Source organism: Oncorhynchus kisutch, unplaced genomic scaffold (genome assembly GCF_002021735.2).
Source record: "Oncorhynchus kisutch isolate 150728-3 unplaced genomic scaffold, Okis_V2 Okis02a-Okis13b_hom, whole genome shotgun sequence".
Classification (NCBI taxonomy): domain Eukaryota; kingdom Metazoa; phylum Chordata; class Actinopteri; order Salmoniformes; family Salmonidae; genus Oncorhynchus; species Oncorhynchus kisutch.
The window spans coordinates 10101537-10128340 of NW_022261979.1; the positions used below are offsets into that span (position 1 = coordinate 10101537).

A 26804-nucleotide genomic window follows, 5' to 3' on the forward strand; every position below is an offset into this window, starting at 1 on the left:
ATGGCTGTAGTAGCATCTATCTGACCATGGCTGTAGTCCCATCTATCTGACCATGGCTGTAGTAGCATCTATCTGACCATGGCTGTAGTAGCATCTATCTGACCATGGCTGTAGTAGCATCTATCTGACCATGGCTGTAGTCCCATCTATCTGACCATGGCTGTAGTAGCATCTATCTGACCATGGCTGTAGTAGCATCTATCTGACCATGGCTATAGTAGCATCTATCTGACCATGGCTGTAGTCCCATCTATCTGACCATGGCTGTAGTCCCATCTATCTGACCATGGCTGTAGTCCCATCTATCTGACCATGGCTGTAGTCCCATCTATCTGACCATGGCTGTAGTAGCATCTATCTGACCATGGCTGTAGTAGCATCTATCTGACCATGGCTGTAGTAGCATCTATCTGACCATGGCTGTAGTCCCATCTATCTGACCATGGCTGTAGTCCCATCTATCTGACCATGGCTGTAGTCCCATCTATCTGACCATGGCTGTAGTCCCATCTATCTGACCATGGCTGTAGTCCCATCTATCTGACCATGGCTGTAGTAGCATCTATCTGACCATGGCTGTAGTAGCATCTATCTGACCATGGCTGTAGTAGCATCTATCTGACCATGGCTGTAGTAGCATCTATCTGACCATGGCTGTAGTAGCATCTATGGCTGTAGTAGCATCTATCTGACCATGGCTGTAGTCCCATCTATCTGACCATGGCTGTTGTCCCATCTATCTGACCATGGCTGTAGTAGCATCTATCTGACCATGGCTGTAGTAGCATCTATCTGACCATGGCTGTAGTAGCATCTATCTGACCATGGCTGTAGTCCCATCTATCTGACCATGGCTGTAGTCCCATCTATCTGACCATGGCTGTAGTAGCATCTATGGCTGTAGTAGCATCTATCTGACCATGGCTGTAGTCCCATCTATCTGACCATGGCTGTAGTCCCATCTATCTGACCATGGCTGTAGTAGCATCTATGGCTGTAGTAGCATCTATCTGACCATGGCTGTAGTCCCATCTATCTGACCATGGCTGTTGTCCCATCTATCTGACCATGGCTGTAGTAGCATCTATCTGACCATGGCTGTAGTAGCATCTATCTGACCATGGCTGTAGTAGCATCTATCTGACCATGGCTGTAGTCCCATCTATCTGACCATGGCTGTAGTCCCATCTATCTGACCATGGCTGTAGTCCCATCTATCTGACCATGGCTGTAGTAGCATCTATCTGACCATGGCTGTAGTAGCATCTATCTGACCATGGCTGTAGTAGCATATATCTGACCATGGCTATAGTAGCATCTATCTGACCATGGCTGTAGTAGCATCTATCTGACCATGGCTGTAGTCCCATCTATCTGACCATGGCTGTAGTAGCATCTATCTGACCATGGCTGTAGTAGCATCTATCTGACCATGGCTGTAGTAGCATCTATCTGACCATGGCTGTAGTCCCATCTATCTGACCATGGCTGTAGTAGCATCTATGGCTGTAGTAGCATCTATCTGACCATGGCTGTAGTAGCATCTATCTGACCATGGCTGTAGTCCCATCTATCTGACCATGGCTGTAGTAGCATCTATCTGACCATGGCTGTAGTAGCATCTATCTGACCATGGCTATAGTAGCATCTATCTGACCATGGCTGTAGTCCCATCTATCTGACCATGGCTGTAGTCCCATCTATCTGACCATGGCTGTAGTCCCATCTATCTGACCATGGCTGTAGTAGCATATATCTGACCATGGCTGTATTAACATCTATCTGACCATGGCTGTAGTAGCATCTATCTGACCATGGCTGTAGTCCCATCTATCTGACCATGGCTGTAGTCCCATCTATCTGACCATGGCTGTAGTCCCATCTATCTGACCATGGCTGTAGTAGCATCTATCTGACCATGGCTGTAGTAGCATCTATCTGACCATGGCTGTAGTAGCATCTATCTGACCATGGCTGTAGTCCCATCTATCTGACCATGGCTGTAGTCCCATCTATCTGACCATGGCTGTAGTCCCATCTATCTGACCATGGCTGTAGTAGCATCTATCTGACCATGGCTGTAGTAGCATCTATCTGACCATGGCTGTAGTAGCATCTATCTGACCATGGCTGTAGTAGCATCTATCTGACCATGGCTGTAGTAGCATCTATGGCTGTAGTAGCATCTATCTGACCATGGCTGTAGTCCCATCTATCTGACCATGGCTGTTGTCCCATCTATCTGACCATGGCTGTAGTAGCATCTATCTGACCATGGCTGTAGTAGCATCTATCTGACCATGGCTGTAGTAGCATCTATCTGACCATGGCTGTAGTCCCATCTATCTGACCATGGCTGTAGTCCCATCTATCTGACCATGGCTGTAGTCCCATCTATCTGACCATGGCTGTAGTAGCATCTATCTGACCATGGCTGTAGTCCCATCTATCTGACCATGGCTGTAGTAGCATCTATCTGACCATGGCTGTAGTAGCATCTATCTGACCATGGCTGTAGTAGCATCTATCTGACCATGGCTGTAGTCCCATCTATCTGACCATGGCTGTAGTAGCATCTATCTGACCATGGCTGTAGTAGCATCTATCTGACCATGGCTATAGTAGCATCTATCTGACCATGGCTGTAGTCCCATCTATCTGACCATGGCTGTAGTCCCATCTATCTGACCATGGCTGTAGTCCCATCTATCTGACCATGGCTGTAGTCCCATCTATCTGACCATGGCTGTAGTAGCATCTATCTGACCATGGCTGTAGTAGCATCTATCTGACCATGGCTGTAGTAGCATCTATCTGACCATGGCTGTAGTCCCATCTATCTGACCATGGCTGTAGTCCCATCTATCTGACCATGGCTGTAGTCCCATCTATCTGACCATGGCTGTAGTCCCATCTATCTGACCATGGCTGTAGTCCCATCTATCTGACCATGGCTGTAGTAGCATCTATCTGACCATGGCTGTAGTAGCATCTATCTGACCATGGCTGTAGTAGCATCTATCTGACCATGGCTGTAGTAGCATCTATCTGACCATGGCTGTAGTAGCATCTATGGCTGTAGTAGCATCTATCTGACCATGGCTGTAGTCCCATCTATCTGACCATGGCTGTTGTCCCATCTATCTGACCATGGCTGTAGTAGCATCTATCTGACCATGGCTGTAGTAGCATCTATCTGACCATGGCTGTAGTAGCATCTATCTGACCATGGCTGTAGTCCCATCTATCTGACCATGGCTGTAGTCCCATCTATCTGACCATGGCTGTAGTAGCATCTATGGCTGTAGTAGCATCTATCTGACCATGGCTGTAGTCCCATCTATCTGACCATGGCTGTAGTCCCATCTATCTGACCATGGCTGTAGTAGCATCTATGGCTGTAGTAGCATCTATCTGACCATGGCTGTAGTCCCATCTATCTGACCATGGCTGTTGTCCCATCTATCTGACCATGGCTGTAGTAGCATCTATCTGACCATGGCTGTAGTAGCATCTATCTGACCATGGCTGTAGTAGCATCTATCTGACCATGGCTGTAGTCCCATCTATCTGACCATGGCTGTAGTCCCATCTATCTGACCATGGCTGTAGTCCCATCTATCTGACCATGGCTGTAGTAGCATCTATCTGACCATGGCTGTAGTCCCATCTATCTGACCATGGCTGTAGTAGCATCTATGGCTGTAGTAGCATCTATCTGACCATGGCTGTAGTAGCATCTATCTGACCATGGCTGTAGTATCATCTATCTGACCATGGCTGTAGTAGCATCTATCTGACCATGGCTATAGTAGCATCTATCTGACCATGGCTGTAGTAGCATCTATCTGACCATGGCTGTAGTCCCATCTATCTGACCATGGCTGTAGTAGCATCTATCTGACCATGGCTGTAGTAGCATCTATCTGACCATGGCTGTAGTAGCATCTATCTGACCATGGCTGTAGTAGCATCTATTTGACCATGGCTGTAGTAGCATCTATCTGACCATGGCTGTAGTAGCATCTATCTGACCATGGCTGTAGTAGCATCTATCTGACCATGGCTGTAGTAGCATCTATCTGCCCATGGCTGTAGTAGCCCAAACCTGCCATAAGCACTTCTTGTAGACTTGTGGGACTGCTATTGGCTAGGTGTAATGGGCCCTCTGATAGGCTAGGTGTAATGGGCCCTCTGATAGGCTAGGTGTAATGGGCCCTCTGATAGGCTAGGTAGAATGGGCCCTCCGATAGGCTAGGTGGAATGGGCCCTCTGATAGGCTAGGTGTAATGGGCCCTCTGATAGGCTAGGTGTAATGGGCCCTCTGATAGGCTAGGTGGAATGGGCCCTCTGATAGGCTAGGTGGAATGGGCCCTCTGATAGGCTAGGTGGAATGGGCCCTCTGATAGGCTAGGTGGAATGGGCCCTCCGATAGGCTAGGTGTAATGGGCCCTCTGATAGGCTAGGTGGAATGGGCCCTCTGATAGGCTAGGTGGAATGGGCCTTCTGATAGGCTAGGTGGAATGGGCCCTCTGATAGGCTAGGTGGAATGGGCCCTCTGATAGGCTAGGTGGAATGGGCCCTCCGATAGGCTAGGTGGAATGGGCCCTCCGATAGGCTAGGTGGAATGGGCCCTCCGATAGGCTAGGTGGAATGGGCCCTCTGATAGGCTAGGTGGAATGGGCCCTCTGATAGGCTAGGTGGAATGGGCCCTCTGATAGGCTAGGTGGAATGGGCCCTCTGATAGGCTAGGTGGAATGGGCTCCATATTGCTATACTCCAGAGAGTGTTTTCGGACGTTCTGAGTTTCTAGGGAAGGGGTTTTCAAATCTTATCCAACAAGTTCCAGAGTTTTGCTGGTTTTCTGTTCTACCTGATAGTTAACATCACCCTCCTGGTGTCCCAGGTCTAAATCAGGCCCTGATTTAGAGGGGAATCACCCTCCTGGTGTCCCAGGTCTAAATCAGGCCCTGATTTAGAGGGGAATCACCCACCTGGTGTCCCAGGTCTAAATCAGTCCCTGATTTAGAGGGGAATCACCCACCTGGTGTCCCAGGTCTAAATCAGGCCCTGATTAGAGGGGAATCACCCTCCTGATGTCCCAGGTCTAAATCAGTCCCTGCTGTCCCAGGTCTAAATCAGTCCCTGATTCGAGGGGAGGTATGAACAAAAACAGTAGGAATGTCTTCCAGGTTCAGATGAGAATTTGAGGGGCCTAGGTGATGGGGAGTCCGGGACCGTATGGGAGCGGGGCCATAAGGATTAATACGTTGACTCATGTTCTTTGTGTTCTGATTGGCTGTAGTTCTGGCCAGCTGATTGGCTCTGCTTCTGCGTCCGTCTTCTCGGGGGAGGAACAGTTTGAGGACTACGGAGAGGGGGAGGACGTGGACTACACTCCCAGCAGCCCTTGCCCCGACGATGATGCTCGCACCAACGGCTTCTCAGACCTCGGCTCCTCCCTGCCCTCCAGGTTAGTGGCACATAGAGTAAACTCACACAGCGTGCAGGACATTCATCAATGACAGTTGGCCCCCAATGACTGACACACTCTGCCCTTTACATGCTGCACCAACACACACTCTTCACCTTTCAGCCACTCATGTGTAACAGGAAGGAAACCTATTGCTCTGTTCTATTGACAGATACAAAGCACTGTGTGTAATTATAGTCTCTCTCTGTCTCCTTGTCTATCTCTGTCTCTTTCTCTCTCTCTCTCTCTTTCTTTCTGTCTCTCTCTTTCTCTCTCTTTCTGGCTCTCCCTCCCTCCCTCCCTCCCTCCCTCCCTCCCTCCCTCCCTCCCTCCCTCCCTCCCTCCCTCCCTCCCTCCCTCCCTCCCTCCCTCCCTCCCTCCCTCCCTGTTTCTGTAGTGCTGGTCAGACCCCTCTGAAGATGTGTCACCTGTACAACAGTGATATGTTGGATGTCTATTGTTCTCAGTGCTATAAGAAGGTTAACCTGCTCAACGACCTGGAGGCCAGGCTCAACAACCTCAGAGCCAACAGGTAACACACATACATGCACACACATTCAAATGTGCACACACACACACATACATACACACACACACACACACACACAAGCACGCAGGGCACACATATACACTACCTTTCAAAAGTTGCGGGTCACTTAGAAATGTCCTTGTTTTTGAAAGAAAAGTTTTTTTAAATTGTCCATTAAAATAACATCAAATTGATGAGAAATACAGTGTAGACATTGTTAATGTTGTAAATGACTATTGTAGCTGGAAACGGCAGAATATACAGAGGCCCATTATCAGCAACCATCACCCCTGTGTTCCAATGGTACGTTGTGTTCGCTAATCCAAGTTTATAATTTTAAAAGGCTAATTGATCATTAGAAAACCCTTTTGCAATTATGTTAGCACATCTGAAAACTGTTTTCCTGATTTATAGAAGCAATAAAACTGGCCTTCAGACTAGTTGAGTATCTGGAACATCAGCATTCGTTGGTTCGATTACAACCTCAAAATGGCCAAAAACAAACTCATCAGTCTATTCTTGTTCTGGGAAATTAAGGCTTTTCCATGCGAGTAATTGCCATCTCGTACAACGCTGTGTACTACTCCCTTCACAGAACAGCACAAACTGGCTCTAACCAGAATAGAAAGAGGAGTGGGAGGCCCCGGGGCACAACTGAGTAAGAGGACAAGTACATTAGAGTGTCTAGTTTGAGAAAGAGACACCTCACAAGTCCTCAACTGGCAGCTTCATTAAATAGTACCCGCAAAACACCCGTCTCAACATCAACAGTGAAGAGGCGACTCTGGGATGCTGGCCTTCTAGGCAGAGTTCCTCTGTCCAGTCTCAACATCAACAGTGAAGAGACGACTCCGGGATGCTGGCCTTCTAGGCAGAGTTCCTCTGTCCAGTCTCAATGTCAACAGTGAAGAGGCGACTCCGGGATGCTGGCCTTCTAGGCAGAATTCCTCTGTCCAGTCTCAACGTCAACAGTGAAGAGACGACTCCGGGATGCCATGTCTCAGACTGGCCAATAAAAAGAAAAGATTAAGATGGGCAAAAAGAACACAGACACTGGACAGAGGAAGATTGGACAAAAGGATTATGGACAGACTGATCTAAGGTTGAGGTGTTCGGATCATAAAGAAGAACATTCGTGAGACGCAGAAAAACTGAAAAGATGCTGGAGGAGTGATGACGCCATGGTGGAGGCAATGTGATGGTCTGGGGGTGATGGTCTGGGGGTGATGGTCGGTGGGTGATGGTCTGGGGGTGATTTGGGGGTGATGGTCTGGGGGTGATGGTCTGGGGGTGATGGTCTGGGGGTGATGGTCAGGGGGTGATGGACAGGGGGTGATGGTCAGGGGGTGACGGTCGGGGGGTGACGGTCAGGGGTGACGGTCGGGGGGTGACGGTCTGGGGGTGACGGTCTGGGGGTGACGGTCTGGGGGTGACGGTCTGGGGGTGACGGTCTGGGGGTGCGTTGGTGGTGGTCAAGTGGGAGACTTGTACAGGGTAAAAGGGATCTTGAAGAAGGAAAGCTACCGCTCCATTTTGCAATGCCATGCCATACCCTGTGGACGATGCTTAATTGGAGCCAATTTCCTCCTACAACAGGACAATGACCCAAAGCACAGCTCCAAACTATGCAATAACTATTTAGGGAAGAAGCAGTCAGCTGGTATTCTGTCTATAATGGAGTGGCCAGCACAGTCACCGGATCTCAACCCTATTGAGCTGTTGTGGGAGCAGCTTGACCGTATGGTACGTAAGAAGTGCCCATCAGGCCAATCCAACTTGTGGGAGGAGCTTCAGGAAGCATGGGGTGAAATCTCTTCAGATTACCTCAACAAATTAACAACTAGAACGCCAAAGGTCTGCAAGGCTGTAATTGCTGCAAATTGAGGATTCTTTGATGAAAGCAAATTTTGAAGAACATAATTATTATTTCCATTAAAAATAATTATTTTTTAACCTTGTAAAAGTAGTGCCAAAGTAGTGCACTATACAGAGCCCTATGGTCCTGGTCTAAAGTAGTGCACTATACAGAGCCCTATGGTCCTGGTCTAAAGTAGTGCACTATACAGAGTCCTATGGTCCTGGTCTAAAGTAGTGCACTATACAGAGCCCTATGGTCCTGGTCTAAAGTAGTGCACTATTCAGAGTCCTATGGTCCTGGTCTAAAGTAGTGCACTATACAGAGCCCTATGGTCCTGGTCTAAAGTAGTGCACTATACAGAGCCCTATGGGCCTGGTCTAAAGTAGTGCACTATACACTGTAGGGAATAGGGTGCCATTTGTACCGCAGTCACACCATGTTGTTGACGACCAGGTAGAGGTCAGGCTAGATGGGATGTCTCTCTCTGTTCTGTGTGTTGTGTTTCTATGGTTACACTCCATTTGAGATGAGATGTGGTGTGTGAGACTCTCTTAAGATGCTGGTTAGTTTAGCTATGGTTACCACACACACACACACACACACACACACACACACACACCATGTCTTTCACTTGAGGATGCTATAACACAGTAATGAGTGTAAAGCTGATGTGTGTCTCAGGGAGTGTGTGTGTGAGACATCTGTGTCTCTGGGCGTACATGCCTGGCAGGCTGTGTGTGTGTGTGTTATGTAAAAGCAGGTCAGGTTCTAATAGGATCCTAGCCCAGGACAGCCCAGGACATTACTCAGGTGATCTATATATAGCGTGGTTCTCCCTGATGTCACCACAGCCTTCCTCTTGTTATCTAATCTACCTCACTAATCCCTGCCTGGCACTGACGTAACTACCGACCCTGACCCCGTTCACCAGCCAGGCTTCTAAACCTGTCCTAACCCTGTTCCAGCCTGACCCCGTTCACCAGCCAGGCTTCTAAACCTGTCCTGACCCCGTTCACCAGCCAGGCTTCTAAACCTGTCCTAACCCTGCTCCACCCTGACCCGTTCACCAGCCAGGCTTCTAAACCTGTCCTAACCCTGCTCCACCCTGACCCCGTTCACCAGCCAGGCTTCTAAACCTGTCCTAACCCTTCTCCACCCCGACCCCGTTCACCAGCCACGATTTTAAACCTGCCTGAACCCTGGTCCATGCTCTTCCTCGGCTCCCAGTCCCACTCAGCCCTGTCCTTACTATAAGACCAACCCTTTACCATGCCCTGTTATAAACCAACCCTATACCATGCCCTGTTATAAACCAACCCTATACCATGCACTGTTATAAACCAATCCTATACCATGCCCTGTGTTATAAACCAACCCTATTCCATGCCCTGTGTTATAATCCAACCCTATTCCATGCCCTGTGTTATAAACCAACCCTTTACCATGCCCTGTGTTATAAACCAACCCTATTCCATGCCCTGTGTTATAAACCAACCCTATTCCATGCCCTGTTATAAACCAACCCTTTACCATGCCCTGTGTTATAAACCAACCCTATTCCATGCCCTGTTATAAACCAACCCTTTACCATGCCCTGTGTTATAAACCAACCCTATTCCATGCCCTGTTTTAAACCAACCCTATACCATGCCCTGTGTTATAAACCAACCCTATTCCATGCCCTGTGTTATAAACCAACCCTATAACATGCCCTGTGTTATAAACCAACCCTATTCCATGCCCTGTGTTATAAACCAACCCTATTCCATGCCCTGTTATAAACCAACCCTTTACCACGCCCTGTGTTATAAACCAACCCTATACCATGCCCTGTTATAAACCAACCCTATACCATGCACTGTTATAAACCAATCCTATACCATGCCCTGTGTTATAAACCAACCCTATTCCATGCCCTGTGTTATAATCCAACCCTATTCCATGCCCTGTGTTATAAACCAACCCTTTACCATGCCCTGTGTTATAAACCAACCCTATTCCATGCCCTGTGTTATAAACCAACCCTATTCCATGCCCTGTTATAAACCAACCCTTTACCATGCCCTGTGTTATAAACCAACCCTATTCCATGCCCTGTTATAAACCAACCCTTTACCATGCCCTGTGTTATAAACCAACCCTATTCCATGCCCTGTTTTAAACCAACCCTATACCATGCCCTGTGTTATAAACCAACCCTATTCCATGCCCTGTGTTATAAACCAACCCTATAACATGCCCTGTGTTATAAACCAACCCTATTCCATGCCCTGTGTTATAAACCAACCCTATTCCATGCCCTGTTATAAACCAACCCTTTACCACGCCCTGTGTTATAAACCAACCCTATTCCATGCCCTGTTATAAACCAACTCTATGCCATGCCCTGTTATAAACAAACCCTATGCCATGCCCTGTGTTATAAACCAACCCTATTCCATGCCCTGTTATAAACCAACCCTATACCATGCCCTGTGTTATAAACCAACCCTATGCCATGCCCTGTGTTATAAACCAGCCCTATACCATACCCTGTGTTATAAACCAACCCTTTACCATGCCCTGTGTTATAAACCAACCCTATGCCATGCCCTGTGTTATAAACCAACCCTATGCCATGCCGTGTGTTATAAACCAACCCTATACCAAGCCCTGTTATAAACAAACCCTATTCCATGCCCTGTGTTATAAACCAACCATATTCCATGCCCTGTTATAAACCAACCCTATTCCATGCCCTGTGTTATAAACAAACCCTATTCCATGCTCTGTGTTATAAACCAATCCTATACAATAACATTTCTGATTTTCCTGTTTATCTTTTTACAGCCCCAACAGAAAGATATCCAGCACTGCCTTTGGACGGTAAGTTACTGAGATCATCTTTTTACAACAGAAAGGTAGGAGGGCGAGGGACTGTACTGATGGATCAGGTGTACTGGGGTTATCTGATGGATCAGGTGGCTGGTAGAGGGAGAGGGACTGTACTGATGGATCAGGTGTACTGGGGTTATCTGATGGATCAGGTGGCTGGTAGAGGGAGAGGGACTGTACTGATGGATCAGGTGTACTGGGGTTATCTGATGGATCAGGTGGCTGGTAGAGGGAGAGGGACTGTACTGATGGATCAGGTGGCTGGTAGAGGGGGGGACTGTACTGGGGTTATCTGATGGATCAGGTGGCTGGTAGAGGGAGGGACTATACTGGGGTTATCTGATGGATCGGGTGTACTGGGGTTATCTGATGGATCAGGTGGCTGGTAGAGGGAGGGACTGTACTGGGGTTATCTGATGGATCAGGTGGCTGGTAGAGGGAGGGACTGTACTGTACTGATGGCTCAGGTGGCTGGTAGAGGGAGGGACTGTACTGTACTGATGGATCAGCTGTTCAGTTGTTTTAGTCTCTTATCTCCCTCTTACACTTTGGGAAAAATGTTATATAAAAAATTAATCACACAGTTAATTACCCACCTCTTCATCTTTTTCCTCTCCTCCTCCCCCTCTTCCTCTCCTTTCTACTCTCTTTCTCCTATTTTCCTTGTCTCCTCTCCTCCTCCCCCTTTCCTCCTTCTTCCTCCTCCTCCCTTCCTCCTCCTCCTCTCCTCCTCCTCCTCTTCCTCCTCTCCTCTCTTCCTCCTCCTCCTATCTTCCTCCTCCTCCTCTCTTCCTCCTCCTCTCCTCTCTTCCTCCTCCTCTCCTCTCTTCCTCCTCCTCTCCTCCTCCTCTCTTCCTCCTCCTCTCCTCCTCCTCTCTCCTCTCTTCCTCCCCTCCTCTCCTCTCCTCTCCTCTCCACTCCTCTCTTCCTCCTCCTCCTCCCCTCTACAGTCAGTTGTTCCAACACAACCACAGTGCTTTTAGCAGCAGTCAGGGAAGCACAGAGGACCTGTTCAGAGACTCCATCGACTCTTGCGATGTGGACATTACTGAGAAGGTAAACACACACTGTACAGACACACACAGACACACACACAGGGCTTTACCACCTGGACAGGACACTAGACTACCACAGGGCTTTACCACCTGGACAGGACACTAGACTACCACAGGGCTTTACCCCCTAGACAGGACACTGGACTATCACATGGATTTACCCCTAGGACAGGACACTAGACTACCACAGGGCTTTACCCCCTGGACAGGACACTAGACTACCACAGGGCTTTACCCCCTGGACAGGACACTAGACTACCACAGGGCTTTACCCCCTGGACAGGACACTAGACTACCACAGGGCTTTACCCCCTGGACAGGACACTAGACTACCACAGGGCTTTACCCCCTGGACAGGACACTAGACTACCACAGGGCTTTACCCCCTGGACAGGACACTAGACTATCACAGGGCTTTACCCCCTGGACAGGACACTAGACTACCACAGGGCTTTACCTCTAGGACAGGATACTAGACTACCACAGGGCTTTACCCCCTAGACAGGACACTGGACTATCACAGGGATTTACCCCTAGGACAGGACACTAGACTACCACAGGGCTTTACCCCCTGGACAGGACACTAGACTACCACAGGGATTTATCCCCTGGACAGGACACTAGACTACCACAGGGCTTTACCCCCTGGACAGGACACAAGACTACCACAGGGCTTTACCTCTAGGACAGGATACTAGACTACCACAGGGCTTTACCCCCTAGACAGGACACTGGACTATCACAGGGATTTACCCCTAGGACAGGACACTAGACTACCACAGGGCTTTACCCCCTGGACAGGACACTAGACTACCACAGGGCTTTACCTCTAGGACAGGATACTAGACTACCACAGGGCTTTACCCCCTAGACAGGACACTGGACTACCACAGGGCTTTACCCCCTGGACAGGACACTAGACTACCACAGGGATTTATCCCCTGGACAGGACACTAGACTACCACAGGGCTTTACCCCCTGGACAGGACACTAGACTACCACAGGGCTTTACCCCCTGGACAGGACACTAGACTACCACAGGGCTTTACCCCCTGGACAGGACACTAGACTACCACAGGGCTTTACCCCCTGGACAGGACACTAGACTACCACAGGGCTTTACCCCCTGGACAGGACACTAGACTACCACAGGGCTTTACCCCCTGGACAGGACACTAGACTACCACAGGGCTTTACCCCCTGGACAGGACACTAGACTACCACAGGGCTTTACCCCCTGGACAGGACACTAGACTACCACAGGGCTTTACCTCCTGGACAGGATACTAGACTACCACAGGGCTTTACCCCCTAGATAGGACACTAGACTACCACAGGGCTTTACCCCCTGGACAGGACACTAGACTACCACAGGGCTTTACCCCCTGGACAGGACACTAGACTACCACAGGGCTTTACCCCCTGGACAGGACACTAGACTACCACAGGGCTTTACCCCCTGGACAGGACACTAGACTACCACAGGGCTTTACCCCCTGGACGGGACACTAGAGGCATCGGGTCCCGTTTCTTTGGTCTCACCTGAACCTATGTGTCTGTCCTCAGGTGAGTTACCTGGAGAAGAAGGTGACCGAGCTGGAGAATGACAGTCTGGCTAATGGAGACCTCAAGTGTAAACTCAAACAGGGCAACACACAGCTAGTACACAGGTGAGATATACTGTATACACACCAGACCTGGAATCAAATACTATAGCATGTCAAATATCTCAATTTCTTTCACATAAATTATTAAGTATAAATATTCAGATATATTTTCAATATTGTAATGTATTTGGAAATACACTTGGAAAGTATTTGCTAGAATTTTCAAATACTATTTTCAAATACCTGGGTTAAATGCATAGGAGTGGATTTAAATATTTGAAATACAATTTTGCAGACTATTTAGTTTTTTACAATAACTATTCAAATACTCAAATAGAAGTACTTGTTTTTGGGCTGTGTCTTTGAAAATGCAGTACTCAAAGACACAGAAGTACTTTAAATATCAGATAACATGAGTGTAAACTTCTCGAATAGAAAGACGGAACGGGATTCAATCAAAGACACGTCGTCGTTGACAAGTGACACTTGACATTTAAATCTCATTTAGATTTGAGCTTGACAGCTGCAGTGTTTAGCGTAAAATTCCATCTCTGCTAATGTCAAGGAAAATGTCCGTTTAAAATGGTGTGTTGTTGATAGTGTTGACGACATGCCTCTGATTGAATCGCGGCCGCACTGTTTTTTTTTAAAGACTTGTAATTGATATCGATTACACTTGTGTAATGACGATGTTGTGCGTCTCTCTGTCTCCCAGGGTTCATGAGCTGGAGGAGCAGCTGAAGGATCAGGAGAGCAGAGCAGATCAGACCCTGGAGGAAGAGACACATAGACACAGAGAGACCTACTGCAAGATGGAGAGAGACAAGAACACGGACATAGAGCTGCTCAGTAACAGGTACACACACTCTTGAGTTTTTCTGGTTCAATGGAACCAATGAAGTAGTCCCAAAAGTCCAAGCGAAATGAAGCGCACCTTAGGAACGCACAGGAACACCACCTTAGTAACGCACAGGAACACCACCTTAGTAACGCACAGGAACACCACCTTAGTAACGCACAGGAACACCACCTTAGTAACGCACAGGAACACCACCTTAGTAACGCACAGGAACACCTTAGTAACGCGCAGGAACACCTTAGTAACACGCAGGAACACCTTATTAACGAACAGCTGTAAATTGGTAGTAGAAATGGTAGATATCTGGGTAACTGTTTTCTCTATAGAGTTCAGCAGCTGGAGGAGGAGAATGGGGAGATGAAACTGAACGTGTGTAAACTGAAGTCTCAGACTGAGAAACTAGACCAGGTGGGTGGTCATAAAGTCTGCCTGTCCTGTCTATCTGCCTGTCTGTCTGTCTGCCTGTCTGTATGTCTGCCTGTCTGTCTGTCTATCTGCCTGTCTGTCTATCTGCCTATCTGCCTGTCTGTCAATGGATAACTCTCCCCCATCTCCCTCTCTCCCCTCTCCCCTCTCCCAGGAGAAGCAGCGTATGACAGACCGGTTGGAGGACACCAGTCTGAGGCTGAAGGATGAGATGGACCTCTACAGGAAGATGATGGACAAGCTGTGGCAGAACAGACATGAATTCCAGAAGGAGAGAGAGGCCATGCAAGAGGTATGGACACACACACACACAATATATATTTTCCTCCATTCGTTCCTATTGCACTCAACTGCTTTAGTGACCAAATTCACCATCTTCTATATTTTAACTTCTAAACACCTAGGAAACTACATTGATGTGACAGACAAACTCTCCCTCCCTCTCTGTCCCCTCCCCCTCTCCCCCTCCCTCTCTGTCCCTCCCCATCTCCCCCTCCCACTCTGTCCCTCCCCATCTCCCTCCCCCTCTGTCCCTCCCTCTGTACCTCCCTCCCCATCTCCCCCTCCCTCTCTCCCTCCCTCCCCCTCTGTCCCTCCCTCTGTCCCTCTCTCCCTCCATCTCCCCCTCCCTCTCTCCCCTCCCTCTCCACCCCCCCTCCCTCTCCACCCCCCCTCACTCCATCTTTGTAGTTGATAGAGGACCTGCGTAGGGAGTTGGAGCACTTGCAGCTGTTTAAGCTGGGTTCAGAGGCGGGGCAGGGGGCGGGGCTATCAGAATACAACGCCAAGACACGGGAAATAGAGATGGAGCATGAGGTCAAGAGACTCAAACAGGTGAGGCTCACACACACACACACACACACACACACATAGACACACACACACACACATAGACACACAGACACACACACACACACACACTCAGAACGTGTACACACACACACACACACACACACACACACACACATAGACACACACAGACACACACACACACTCAGAACGTGTACTCACACACACACGCACGCTGAACGTGTACACACACACGCACGCTGAACGTGTACACACACACGCACGCTGAACGTGTACACACACACACGCACGCTGAACGTGTACACACACGCACGCTGAACGTGTACACACACACACACGCTGAACGTGTACACACACACACACGCTGAACGTGTACACACACACACACGCTGAACGTGTACACACACACACACGCTGAACGTGTACACACACACACACGCTGAACGTGTACACACACACACACGCTGAACGTGTACACACACACACACGCTGAACGTGTACACACACACACACGCTGAACGTGTACACACACACACACGCTGAACGTGTACACACGCTGAACGTGTACACACGCTGAACGTGTACACACGCTGAACGTGTACACACGCTGAACGTGTACACACACACACGCTGAACGTGTACACACGCTGAACGTGTACACACGCTGAACGTGTACACACGCTGAACGTGTACACACACACACGCTGAACGTGTACACACACACACGCTGAACGTGTACACACGCTGAACGTGTACACACGCTGAACGTGTACACACACACACGCTGAACGTGTACACACACACGCTGAACGTGTACACACACACACACACGCTGAACGTGTACACACGCTGAACGTGTACACACACACACACCCGCTGAACGTGTACACACACGCACCGTGAACGTGTACACACACACACACACCCGCTGAACGTGTACACACACACCCGCTGAACGTGTACACACACACCCGCTGAACGTGTACACACACACACCCGCTGAACGTGTACACACACACACACACCCGCTGAACGTGTACACACACACACCCGCTGAACGTGTACACACACACACACCCGCTGAACGTGTACACACACACACAGAGACATACACAAAACCCCAACGAATTGAGGCTGTTCTGAGGGCAAAAGGAGGTGAAACTCAATATCAGGAAGGTGTTCAATATTAGAAACATTTTCTCAGAGTTTATATTCTAACTGCTCTTTCTCCTTCCTCTTCCCTCTTTCCTTCCTTCATCTCTCTCTACCCTCCTTCCTTCCTTCCTTCCTTCCTTCCTTCCTTCCTTCCTTCCTTCATCTCTCTCCACCTTCCCCCCCTCTCCCTCTCTCTCCACCCTACAGGAGAACTTTAAGCTGCGGGACCAGAACGATGACCTGAACAGTCAGATCCTCAGTCTGAGTCTGTATGAAGCTAAGAACCTGTTTGCCTGCCACACCAAGGCCCAGTCACTGGCTGCTGAGATAGACAACGCATCTAGGGACGAGGTGAGAGGGTCTGAGGGGTAGAGTAGAGTGGGGTAGAGTGGGGTGGGGTAGAGCCACACCAAGGCCCAGTCACTGGCTGCTGAGATAGACAAAGCTTCTAGGGACGAGGTGAGAGGGTCTGAGGGGTAGAGTAGAGTGGGGTAGAGTGGGGTGGGGTAGAGTGGAGTGGGGTAGAGTGGGGTGGAGTGGAGTAGGGTGGAGTAGGGTAGAGTGGAGAGGGGTAGAGTGGAGAGGGGTAGAGTGGAGTGGGGTAGAGTAGAGTGGGGTAGGGTAGAGTGGGGTAGGGTAGAGTGGGGTAGGGTAGAGTGGGGTGGGGTAGAGTAGAGTGGGGTAGAGTAGAGTGGGGTGGGGTAGGGTGGGGTAGAGTGGGGTAGGGTGGGATGGAGTGGAGTGGAGTAGAGTAGAGTGGGGTAGGGTAGAGTGGGGTAAAGTAGAGTGGAGTAGGGTAGAGTGGAGTGGAGTAGGGTAGAGTGGGGTAGAGTAGAGTGGGGTAGAGTAGAGTGGGGTAGGATAGAGTGGGGTAGGGTAGAGTGGGGTAGGGTAGATTGGGGTAGGGTAGATTGGGGTAGGGTAGAGTGGAGTGGGGTAGGGTAGAGTGGGGTAGGGTAGAGTGGGGTAGGGTAGAGTGGGGTGGGGTAGGGTGGGGTGGGGTAGAGTAGAGTGGGGTAGGGTAGGGTAGAGTGGGGTAGGGTAGAGTGGGGTAGGGTAGAGTGGGGTAGGGTAGAGTGGGGTAGGGTAGAGTGGAATGGGGTAGAGTAGAGTAGAGTGGGGTAGAGTAGAGTAGAGTGGGGTAGAGTAGAGTAGAGTGGGGTAGAGTAGAGTAGAGTGGGGTAGAGTAGAATGGGGTAGAGTAGAGTAGAATGGGGTAGAGTAGAGTGGGGTAGAGTAGGGTAGAGTAGAGTGGGGTAGGGTAGAGTGGAGTAGGGTAGAGTAGAATGGGGTGGGGTAGGGTAGAGTGGGGTAGGGTAGAGTGGAGTAGGGTAGAATAGATTGGGGTAGAGTAGAATGGGGTAGAGTGGGGTAGGGTAGAGTGGGGTAGAGTAGAGTGGGGTAGAGTAGAGTGGGGTAGGGTAGAGTGACATACAGAAATCAGCAGGAGAGGGGACGGTTGAGCTACAGGCTCATGTTAGTCACTTTGTGTCAAATGTAATTTTATTTGTTTAAAAAAATATTTTGATTGACATTCTCTCTCGCTCTCTCTCTACCCCTTCCTCTCTCCCTCCTGTCCTCCTCCCTCTCCCTCCTGTCCTCCCTCCCTCCCTCTCCCCGTTCCCTCCTTCTCCCTCCTGTCCTCCTCTCCCTCCCTCCCTCTCCCCGTTCCCTCCCTCTCCCTCCTGTCCTCCTCCTCCTGATCTCCTCCCTTCCTCCCTCTCCCCGTTCCCTCCCTCTCCCTCCTGTCCTCCTCCCTCCCTCCCTCCCTCCCTCCCCCCGTTCCCTCCCTCTCCCTCCCTCCCTCTCCCCGTTCCCTCCCTCTCCCTCCCTCCCTCTCCCCGTTCCCTCCCTCTCCCTCCTGTCCTCCCTCCCTCTCCTCGTTCCCCCCCTCTCCCTCCTGTCCTCCCTCTCTCTCCCCGTTCCCTCCCTCTCCCTCCTGTCCTCCCTCTCTCTCCCCGTTCCCTCCCTCTCCCTCCTGTCCTCCCTCTCTCTCCCCGTTCCCTCCCTCTCTCCCTCTCCCTCCTGTCCTCCCTCCCTCTCCCCGTTCCCTCCCTCCCCCTCCTGTCCTCCTCCTCCTCCCTCGTCTCCTCTAGTTGGTGGATGCTCTGAAGGAGCAGGAGTGTGTTAACCTCCGTCTGAGACAGTATATGGATAAAATCATCCTGGCCATTCTGGACCACAACCCCTCTATCCTGGAGATCAAGAGTACCAGTTAAACACACACTTCCATCCTGGCCATTCTGGAACACAACCCCTCTATCCTGGAGATCAAGAGTACCAGTTAAACACACACTTCCATCCTGGCCATTCTGGACCACAACCCCTCTATCCTGGAGATCAAGAGTACCAGTTAAACACACACACACACACACACTTCCATCCTGGCCATTCTGGACCACAACCCCTCTATCCTGGAGATCAAGAGTACCAGTTAAACACACACACACTCACACACACACACACACACTTCCATCCTGGCCATTCTGGACCACAACCCCTCTATCCTGGAGATCAAGAGTACCAGTTAAACACACACTCACACACACACACTTCCATCCTGGCCATTCTGGACCACAACCCCTCTATCCTGGAGATCAAGAGTACCAGTTAAACACACACTTCCATCCTGGCCATTCTGGACCACAACCCCTCTATCCTGGAGATCAAGAGTACCAGTTAAACACACACACACACACTTCCACGCCAGGGGGTGAGACAGAACGTAAAACAACTGACAGCTGTCTGTGGTTTACAGCTGAAACTCGCCGTCTACTCTATCTGTCAATCAACTGTTAGATGTCCCGCCTCCTTTATCTAGCCCACCAATGATGAACTGTTATTATGTTGCCAAGAAGAGAAACTGTGCTACTGAATGACACTATCCGGAGACTAGCAGTATTATGATGGTGTTCACTTTATGATGATGATAATTATTCTACGTTATGTTGACACACACTCTCTCTGGGTTCACGAGCTCCAGGATGACTGTCCACTAGCCTACAATGATGTCATCATTTATTACTGATTTAACAATGGGAATATTTGCAAACCGGAGCGCGCCACTTTTGATTGGCTAACTGAGCTGTTCAATCACGTTCAAAAGGTGAAGGTCGTAGGTGAGCGGACGAGGAAGTGTAACAGATAGTGTGGGTAGGTTAAGACAAGGGATTTTAAGATTCCTTCGGGTTAAGGTCTGATAGCTTGGTAGAGATGGGAGTCGTTGGTCATATTATGGACCGTTCGGATGTTTGATGCCGGGATACAGTAGCAATCAACCGTGAGGTGTGCAACGGGGACCAAGGGTGTGTCTCAATAGTCACTTCCTCTTCTTTGTCTTCTCTTTCCTCTACACTGACAGGACAGGTGAAAGATGCCCCACTCAGATACTTCCTTTCACCTGTCCTGTCTTCTCTGAAAAGGAAAGGAAGGGAAGGAGATGAGGCCACTTCAGACCACTGAGACTCATCCCTCCCTCCCCCTCCTGTCCTCCTCCCTCCCTCCCCCTCCTGTCCTCCTCCCTCCCTCCCTCCCTCATTCTCCCTCCCTCCCTCCTGTCATCCTCCCTCCCTCCCTCATTCTCCCTCCCGCTCCCTCCTGTCATCCTCCCTCCCTCCCTCTCCCTCATGTCAATCAAGGAAAGGAAAGGAAAGTAAGGAGATGAGGCCACTATCAGACCACTGAGACTCACCCCAAGTTTAGTCTCCACGCTGATTCCTCTGGTCGGGGGGACATGAAGATTATACCTTCTGATTCTATGATCCAGTTACTCTCTGGGCGTGAAGGTTATAACCTGTCATAAGCATTTAAGACAGGCGTCGTACTGGTGTCATAGCGTTGTTTATAGGCTTAACGATGCATAGTGAACAAAGTGTTAATAATAATGACTCCCTGTTCCCTATATAGTGCACTACTTTGGACCAGGGCCCAATGATACCCTGTTCCCTATATAGTGCTTTACTTTGGACCAGGGCCCAATGATACCCTGTTCCCTATTATAGTGCACTACATTGGACCAGGGCCCAATGATACCCTGTTCCCTATATAGTGCACTACTTTGGACAAGGGCCCAATGATACCCTGTTCCCTATATAGTGCACTACTTTGGACCAGGGCCCATAGGGATTAGGGTGCCATTGGGGATGCATAGACCGTGTAGGTAATACTAGGAGTATAACCAGCTTGTTGTGCTATGTAGTAGTGTATAACCACCGTGCACAGAGTTATGTGTTGCTGTAGGAGATGAGTGTAGTAGTGTATAACCACTGTGCACAGAGTTATGTGTTGCTATAGGAGATGAGGGTAGTAGTGTATAACCACCGTGCACAGAGTTATGTGTTGCTATAGGAGATGAGGGTAGTAGTGTATAACCACTGTGCACAGAGTTATGTGTTGCTGTAGGAGATGAGGGTAGTAGTGTATAACCACTGTGCACAGAGTTATGTGTTGCTATAGGAGATGAGGGTAGTAGTGTATAACCACTGTGCACAGAGTTATGTGTTGCTGTAGGAGATGAGTGTAGTAGTGTATAACCACTGTGCACAGAGTTATGTGTTGCTATAGGAGATGAGGGTAGTAGTGTTGCTATAGGAGATGAGGGTAGTAGTGTATAACCACTGTGCACAGAGTTATGTGTTGCTATAGGAGATGAGTGTAGTAGTGTATAACCACCGTGCACAGAGTTATGTGTTATGTGGAGATGAGCGTAGTATTACGGTCCTCATGTAATTCTACACTGAAAACATAGGGTCCTGTTCAATAGGGATACATTGTTTTGAAACTGAGTCGAACGGTACAAGTACCTACCTGAACTTGTCCAATAAGAACAAATGTTTTTTGTTTTCCGTTGCAAAACGTTTTTGCTACGGTGGGCCCTAATAGGGAACACGACCCCACCCAGGACTTTGAGAAAGGCCAACGAGAGGTATCAAGGTGGTAGTTATTTAGGGGAGAAACCTAACGTTCCACGGAAGTCAAAATGTTCACTCAGTCATGCCTTGATGTAAATGGGAGACGAGGTGAAAACGTTACCTAAATGGAAGTTAGGATTTGCCTCTAAGAGAATAAGTCACATGAGTTGTTAGGACAATGTCTATAAAGGTGAAATGTTTATTTTTCATACAGATCTATAAAATGATAAATGTTGGGGACTTGTTAAGTTCGGACGGTCTTTTGATCAGACTGGAATGAGGGTAAGGAGATGTCAGAGCATTGGGGGTGAGATCTGTCCATTTATGGAGAACAACATGGTAGTCACTATAATCAATGAATCGCCACGACGATAATCCCTGGATCTAGGGTGTATGTAGGGGGGGGGGGCAGCAGCTCATATATAGAGTGTATAGGTTCTGTAATACCTATAGATTGAGATAGCTCTTTTCTGTGTATGTCATGATTGTACTGTGCCACCCATATACACACACACACACCACAGTAGCTTGTTGAATCCACTGTACTGTAGATGGATAGATAGCCACGACTTCAGGTCATTGATTTCACCTCGTTAATAACTGTGTCTCTGAAGAAGAGTCTGTGTAGACAGTCGGTGTGATGTCACACTAACACTAGTTTTGCTTTGTTGCACAAATTATACTAATGAGCTGTTTTCTCATGGGTTCTCATGGGTTTCACATGGGTTTCTCATGGGTTTCTCATGGGTTTCACATGGGTTTCTCATGGGTTTCACATGGGTTTCTCATGGGTTTCACATGGGTTTCTCATGGTTTCTCATGGGTTTCACATGGGTTTCTCATGGGTTTCTCATGCTTTCTCATGGGTTTCTCATGGGTTCTCATGTTTTCTCATGGGTTTCACATGGGTTTCTCATTGTTTCTCATGTTTTCTCATGGGTTTCTCATGCTTTCTCATGGGTTTCTCATGCTTTCTCATGGGTTTCTCATGGGTTCTCATGGTTTTTCATGTTTTCTCATGTTCTCATGGGTTTCTCATGGGTTTCTCATGGTTTCTCATGGTTTCTCATGGGTTTCTCATGGTTTCTCATGGTTTCTCATGGTTTCTCATGGGTTTCTCATGGTTTCTCATGGGTTTCTCATGGTTTCTCATGGTTTCTCATGGGTTTCTCATGGGTTTCTCATGGTTTCTCATGGTTTCTCATGGTTTCTCATGGTTTCTCATGGGTTTCTCATGGGTTTCTCATGGGTTTCTCATGGTTTCTCATGGGTTTCTCATGGGTTTCTCATGGGTTTCTCATGGTTTCTCATGGGTTTCTCATGGTTTCTCATGGTTTCTCATGGGGTTCTCATCTCTTATTCAGTTTCTTGTTTTTCTTTGTGCCTTTTGTAAATGAGCAATGAGGTGTCCCCATTAGATTGAGGTTATTTTTCTCATGTTTTTTAGTTTGTCCGTTGGTCATCGTGAGTGAGCTTTTTATATCAGTTAGCTTTTCCAACACGTTGTCGTAGCATTGTTCATACGTTGTAAAGTTTCTACAGGATCTAGTTAGTTTGTATTGATGTGCCACTGACTCATCCAACCTAAACACTAGTATTTTATACAGTAAAAAAAAATGAATGAATGAATGAATCGCCACGACGATAAGATAAGAGTTCTATCTTCGAGATGATATTCTGTGTGACCTGGAAATGTATAGCACATGTTAATGACGTTGTCGTAGCGACTGTGTTTACTATAGGATGACGATCCTTGGACTGATAAACAACATCTATAGGCTGAGTCTGGAACTAGAGAATTAGAATCATTCTAACTCTGTGTGACTGAAACCAGCCAAGGCTTGAAAAAATCCCATGGTTGAGTACTGTGAAGCTCTGACCCTGTTTTGGGTACTTTAAGAATGCATCCTACCATCATCTTCTCCTTGAGGTAATATAATCACGGATTAGGAAGGGATTGGATTAAGTGAATGCATGTTTGCCATCATGTTTACACCTGTCTTAACATTGTCAGATCAGTGATGACTTCGAGGATGGGAGGATGCATCTGTGAGGTATTTGAACAGGCTTTAGATAGAGATATCGTGATGTGTTCACCTCATGCTAAAAGATCGCTGATGTTGTTCTGCTCATGTACTGTAGGTCTGACAGGGACTTATAGGATGTTGTACAAACTTGAAAATTTAAATAAAATGAATTTGCTTTGGCATGACTGAGTGGCTCTAGTGTGTTTTCTAATGACACTTTACAATGTCTTATTTAAGTGAAATGTAGGCCTGTTTTTATGAATGTTACATGTTATGAGATGGATGCTTTATGTATGACGTTGGAAATGGTTTACGTAACAAGTCATGTACTTTGTCTCATTTCTAAATCAGCAGAGAATTAGTTCCTATAAAACTCATAGGCTGTGTTTACATACTATTACATTTTTAAATCAGCGTTTTATTTATTGAACCTTTATTTAACCAGGAAAGTCAGTTAAGAACAAATTCTTATTTTCAATGAGGAACAGTGTGTTCTGCCTTGTTCAGGGGCAGAACGACAGATTTGTACCTTGTCAGCTCGGGGATTTGAACTTGCAACCTTCTGGTTACTAGTCCAACTCTCTAACCACTAGGCTACCCTGTCGCCCCTCTAACCACTAGGCTACCCTGTCGCCCCTCTAACCACAAGGCTACCCTGTCGCCCCTCTAACCACTAGGCTACCCTGCTTCCCCTGCCAGGGATCATCAGCTAGATTCAGACAGGGGGCCGGAACATACTAATCATGTGGACTGCAAACTGCCCTCAAGAAGCCCAAACAGGTATAATACATGACTAAAACATCATTTAAAACCTTGCTTATGTACAGAATAAAAACATTCCAAAATGTGCATCCTGTTTGCAACAAGGCACTAAAGTAATACTGCTAAAAAAAATTGCAAATTGTATTTTTGTCCAGAATACTTCCATTATGTTTGGGGCAAATCAAACACATCACTGAGTACCACTCTTCATATTTCCCAGCACGGTGGTGGCTGGCTGCATCGTCTTATCTGCAAGGACTAGGGAGCTTTTTAGGATCAAAATAATGGGATTTAAAAAATAATATGATTGAACCTTTATTTAACTAGGCAAGTCAGTTAAGATCAAATTGTAACGTCGTTCTTCCGTTTGTCGAAAGAGAGTCGGACCGAAATGCAGCGTGGTGGTTACTCATGTTCTTTAATGAAGAAAGTGACGATACATGAAATAACTTAATAAATACAAAACAACAAACGGAACGTGAAACCTAATACAGCCTATCTGGTGACACAACACAGAGACAGGAACAATCACCCACGAAAGACAAAGCGAAACTCAGGCCACCTAAATACGGTTCCCAATCAGAGGCAACGAGAATCACCTGACTGCTGATTGAGAACCGCCTCAGGCAGCCAAACCTATACAACACCCCTAATCAGCCGCGATCCCAAATACTACAAACCCCAATACGAAAATACAATAACATAAACCCCTGTCACACCCTGGCCTGACCAAATATATAACGAAAACACAAAAATACAATGACCAAGGCGTGACAGAACCCCCCCCCCCCCCAAGGTGTGGACTCCCGGACGCACCTCAAAACCATAGGGAGGGTCCGGGTGGGCGTCTGTCCATGGTGGCGGCTCCGGCTCGGGACGTGGACCCCACTCCATAAATGTCATAGTTCCTCCCCTTCGCGTCCTGGGATAATCCACCCTCGCCGCCGACCATGGCCTAATAGTCCTCACCCAGAACCCCACAGAACTGAGGAGCAGCTCGTGACTGAGGGGCATCTCGGGACTGAGGGACAGCTCGGGACTGAGGGGCAGCTCGGGACTGAGGGGCAACTCGGGACTGAGGGGCAGCTCGGGACTGAGGCAGCTCGGGACTGAGGGGCAGCTCGGGACTGAGGGGCAGCTCGGGACTGAGGGGAAGCCCAGTACTGAGAGGAAGCCCAGTACTGAGAGGAAGCCCAGTACTGAGATGAAGCTCAGGTAGGTAGTAGGCTCCGGTAGATCCTGGCTGGCTGGCGGATCTGGAAGATTCAGGTTGACTAGCAGATCTGGAAGATTCTGGTTGACTAGCAGATCTGGAAGATTCTGGTTGACAGGCTGATCTGGAAGAATCTGGTTGACTGGCAGATCTAGAAGATCATGGCTGACTGGCGAATCTAGCTGCTCTATGCAGACTGACAGCTCTGACTGCTCCATGCAGGCTGACAGCTCCTTGCAGACTGGCAGCTCTGGCTGCTTCATGCAGACTGACAGCTCTGACTGCTCCATGCAGGCTGACAGCACCCTGCAGACTGGCAGCTCCTTGCAGACTGACAGCTCCTTGCAGACTGACAGCTCCCTGCAGACTGGCAGCTCCTTGCAGACTGACAGCTCTGACTGCTCCATGCAGGCTGACAGCTCCTTGCAGACTGACAGCTCCTTGCAGACTGGCAGCTCCTTGCAGACTGGCAGCTCCTTGCAGACTGGCAGCTCCTTGCAGACTGACAGCTCCTTGCAGACTGACAGCTCCTTGCAGACTGACAGCTCCTTGCAGACTGACAGCTCCTTGCAGACTGACAGCTCTGACTGCTCCATGCAGGCTGACAGCTCCTTGCAGACTGACAGCTCCTTGCAGACTGGCAGCTCCTTGCAGACTGGCAGCTCCTTGCAGACTGGCAGCTCCTTGCAGACTGGCAGATCAGGCTGCTTCAAACAGGCAGGAGGCTCCGGCAGCGCTGTAGAGAAGAAAGGCTCTGATAGCGCTGAACAGGCGGGAGACTCCGACAGCGCAGGAGAGGAGGAAAACGCTGGCTGCGCTGAACAGACAGGAGACTCCGGTAGCGCAGGAGAGGAGAAAGGCTCCGACAGCGCTGGGCAGGAGAGGCGAGGCGCACTGTAGGCCTGATGCGTGGTGTGGGCACTGGTGATACTGGAGCGAGGACACGCACAGGAAGCCTGGTGCGGGGAGCTGCTACCGGAGGACTGGTGTGTGGAGGTGGCTCTGGATAGACCGGACCGTGCAGGCGCACTGGAGTTCTTGAGCACCGAGCCTGCCCAAGCTTACCTGGCTCGATGCCCACTCTAGCCCGGCAAATACGAAGGGCTGGTATGAACCGTACCGGGCTATGCACCTGCACTGGAGACACCGTGCGCTCACTAGCATAACACGGTGCCTGCCCGGTCTCTTTAGCCCCTCGGTAAGCACAGGGAGTTTGCGCAGGTCTCCTACCTGGCATAGCCATACT

The 26804-nt window shown here is 48.9% G+C and overlaps 1 protein-coding gene across 4 annotated transcripts in view; it reads left to right on the forward strand.

Annotated features, from left to right (window-relative positions):
* LOC116359309 (rab11 family-interacting protein 4A-like) overlaps window positions 1-23769 on the forward strand; it is a 63135-nt gene extending 39366 nt beyond the window's left edge. For 3 of the 4 annotated variants that reach the window (XM_031812118.1, XM_031812121.1, XM_031812120.1), the window contains 11 exons: window positions 5306-5473; window positions 5871-6005; window positions 10690-10725; window positions 11685-11790; window positions 13356-13459; window positions 14112-14252; window positions 14582-14663; window positions 14836-14973; window positions 15372-15515; window positions 16854-16997; window positions 18743-23769. In XM_031812118.1, the coding sequence (XP_031667978.1) occupies window positions 5306-5473; window positions 5871-6005; window positions 10690-10725; window positions 11685-11790; window positions 13356-13459; window positions 14112-14252; window positions 14582-14663; window positions 14836-14973; window positions 15372-15515; window positions 16854-16997; window positions 18743-18865 (1321 nt within the window). In that variant the 3' untranslated portion in view covers window positions 18866-23769. The remainder of the gene's footprint in view (window positions 1-5305; window positions 5474-5870; window positions 6006-10689; window positions 10726-11684; window positions 11791-13355; window positions 13460-14111; window positions 14253-14581; window positions 14664-14835; window positions 14974-15371; window positions 15516-16853; window positions 16998-18742) is intronic. The other variant, XM_031812119.1, reaches the window with a different exon arrangement.
* The last annotated feature ends 3035 nt before the right edge of the window (window positions 23770-26804 follow it).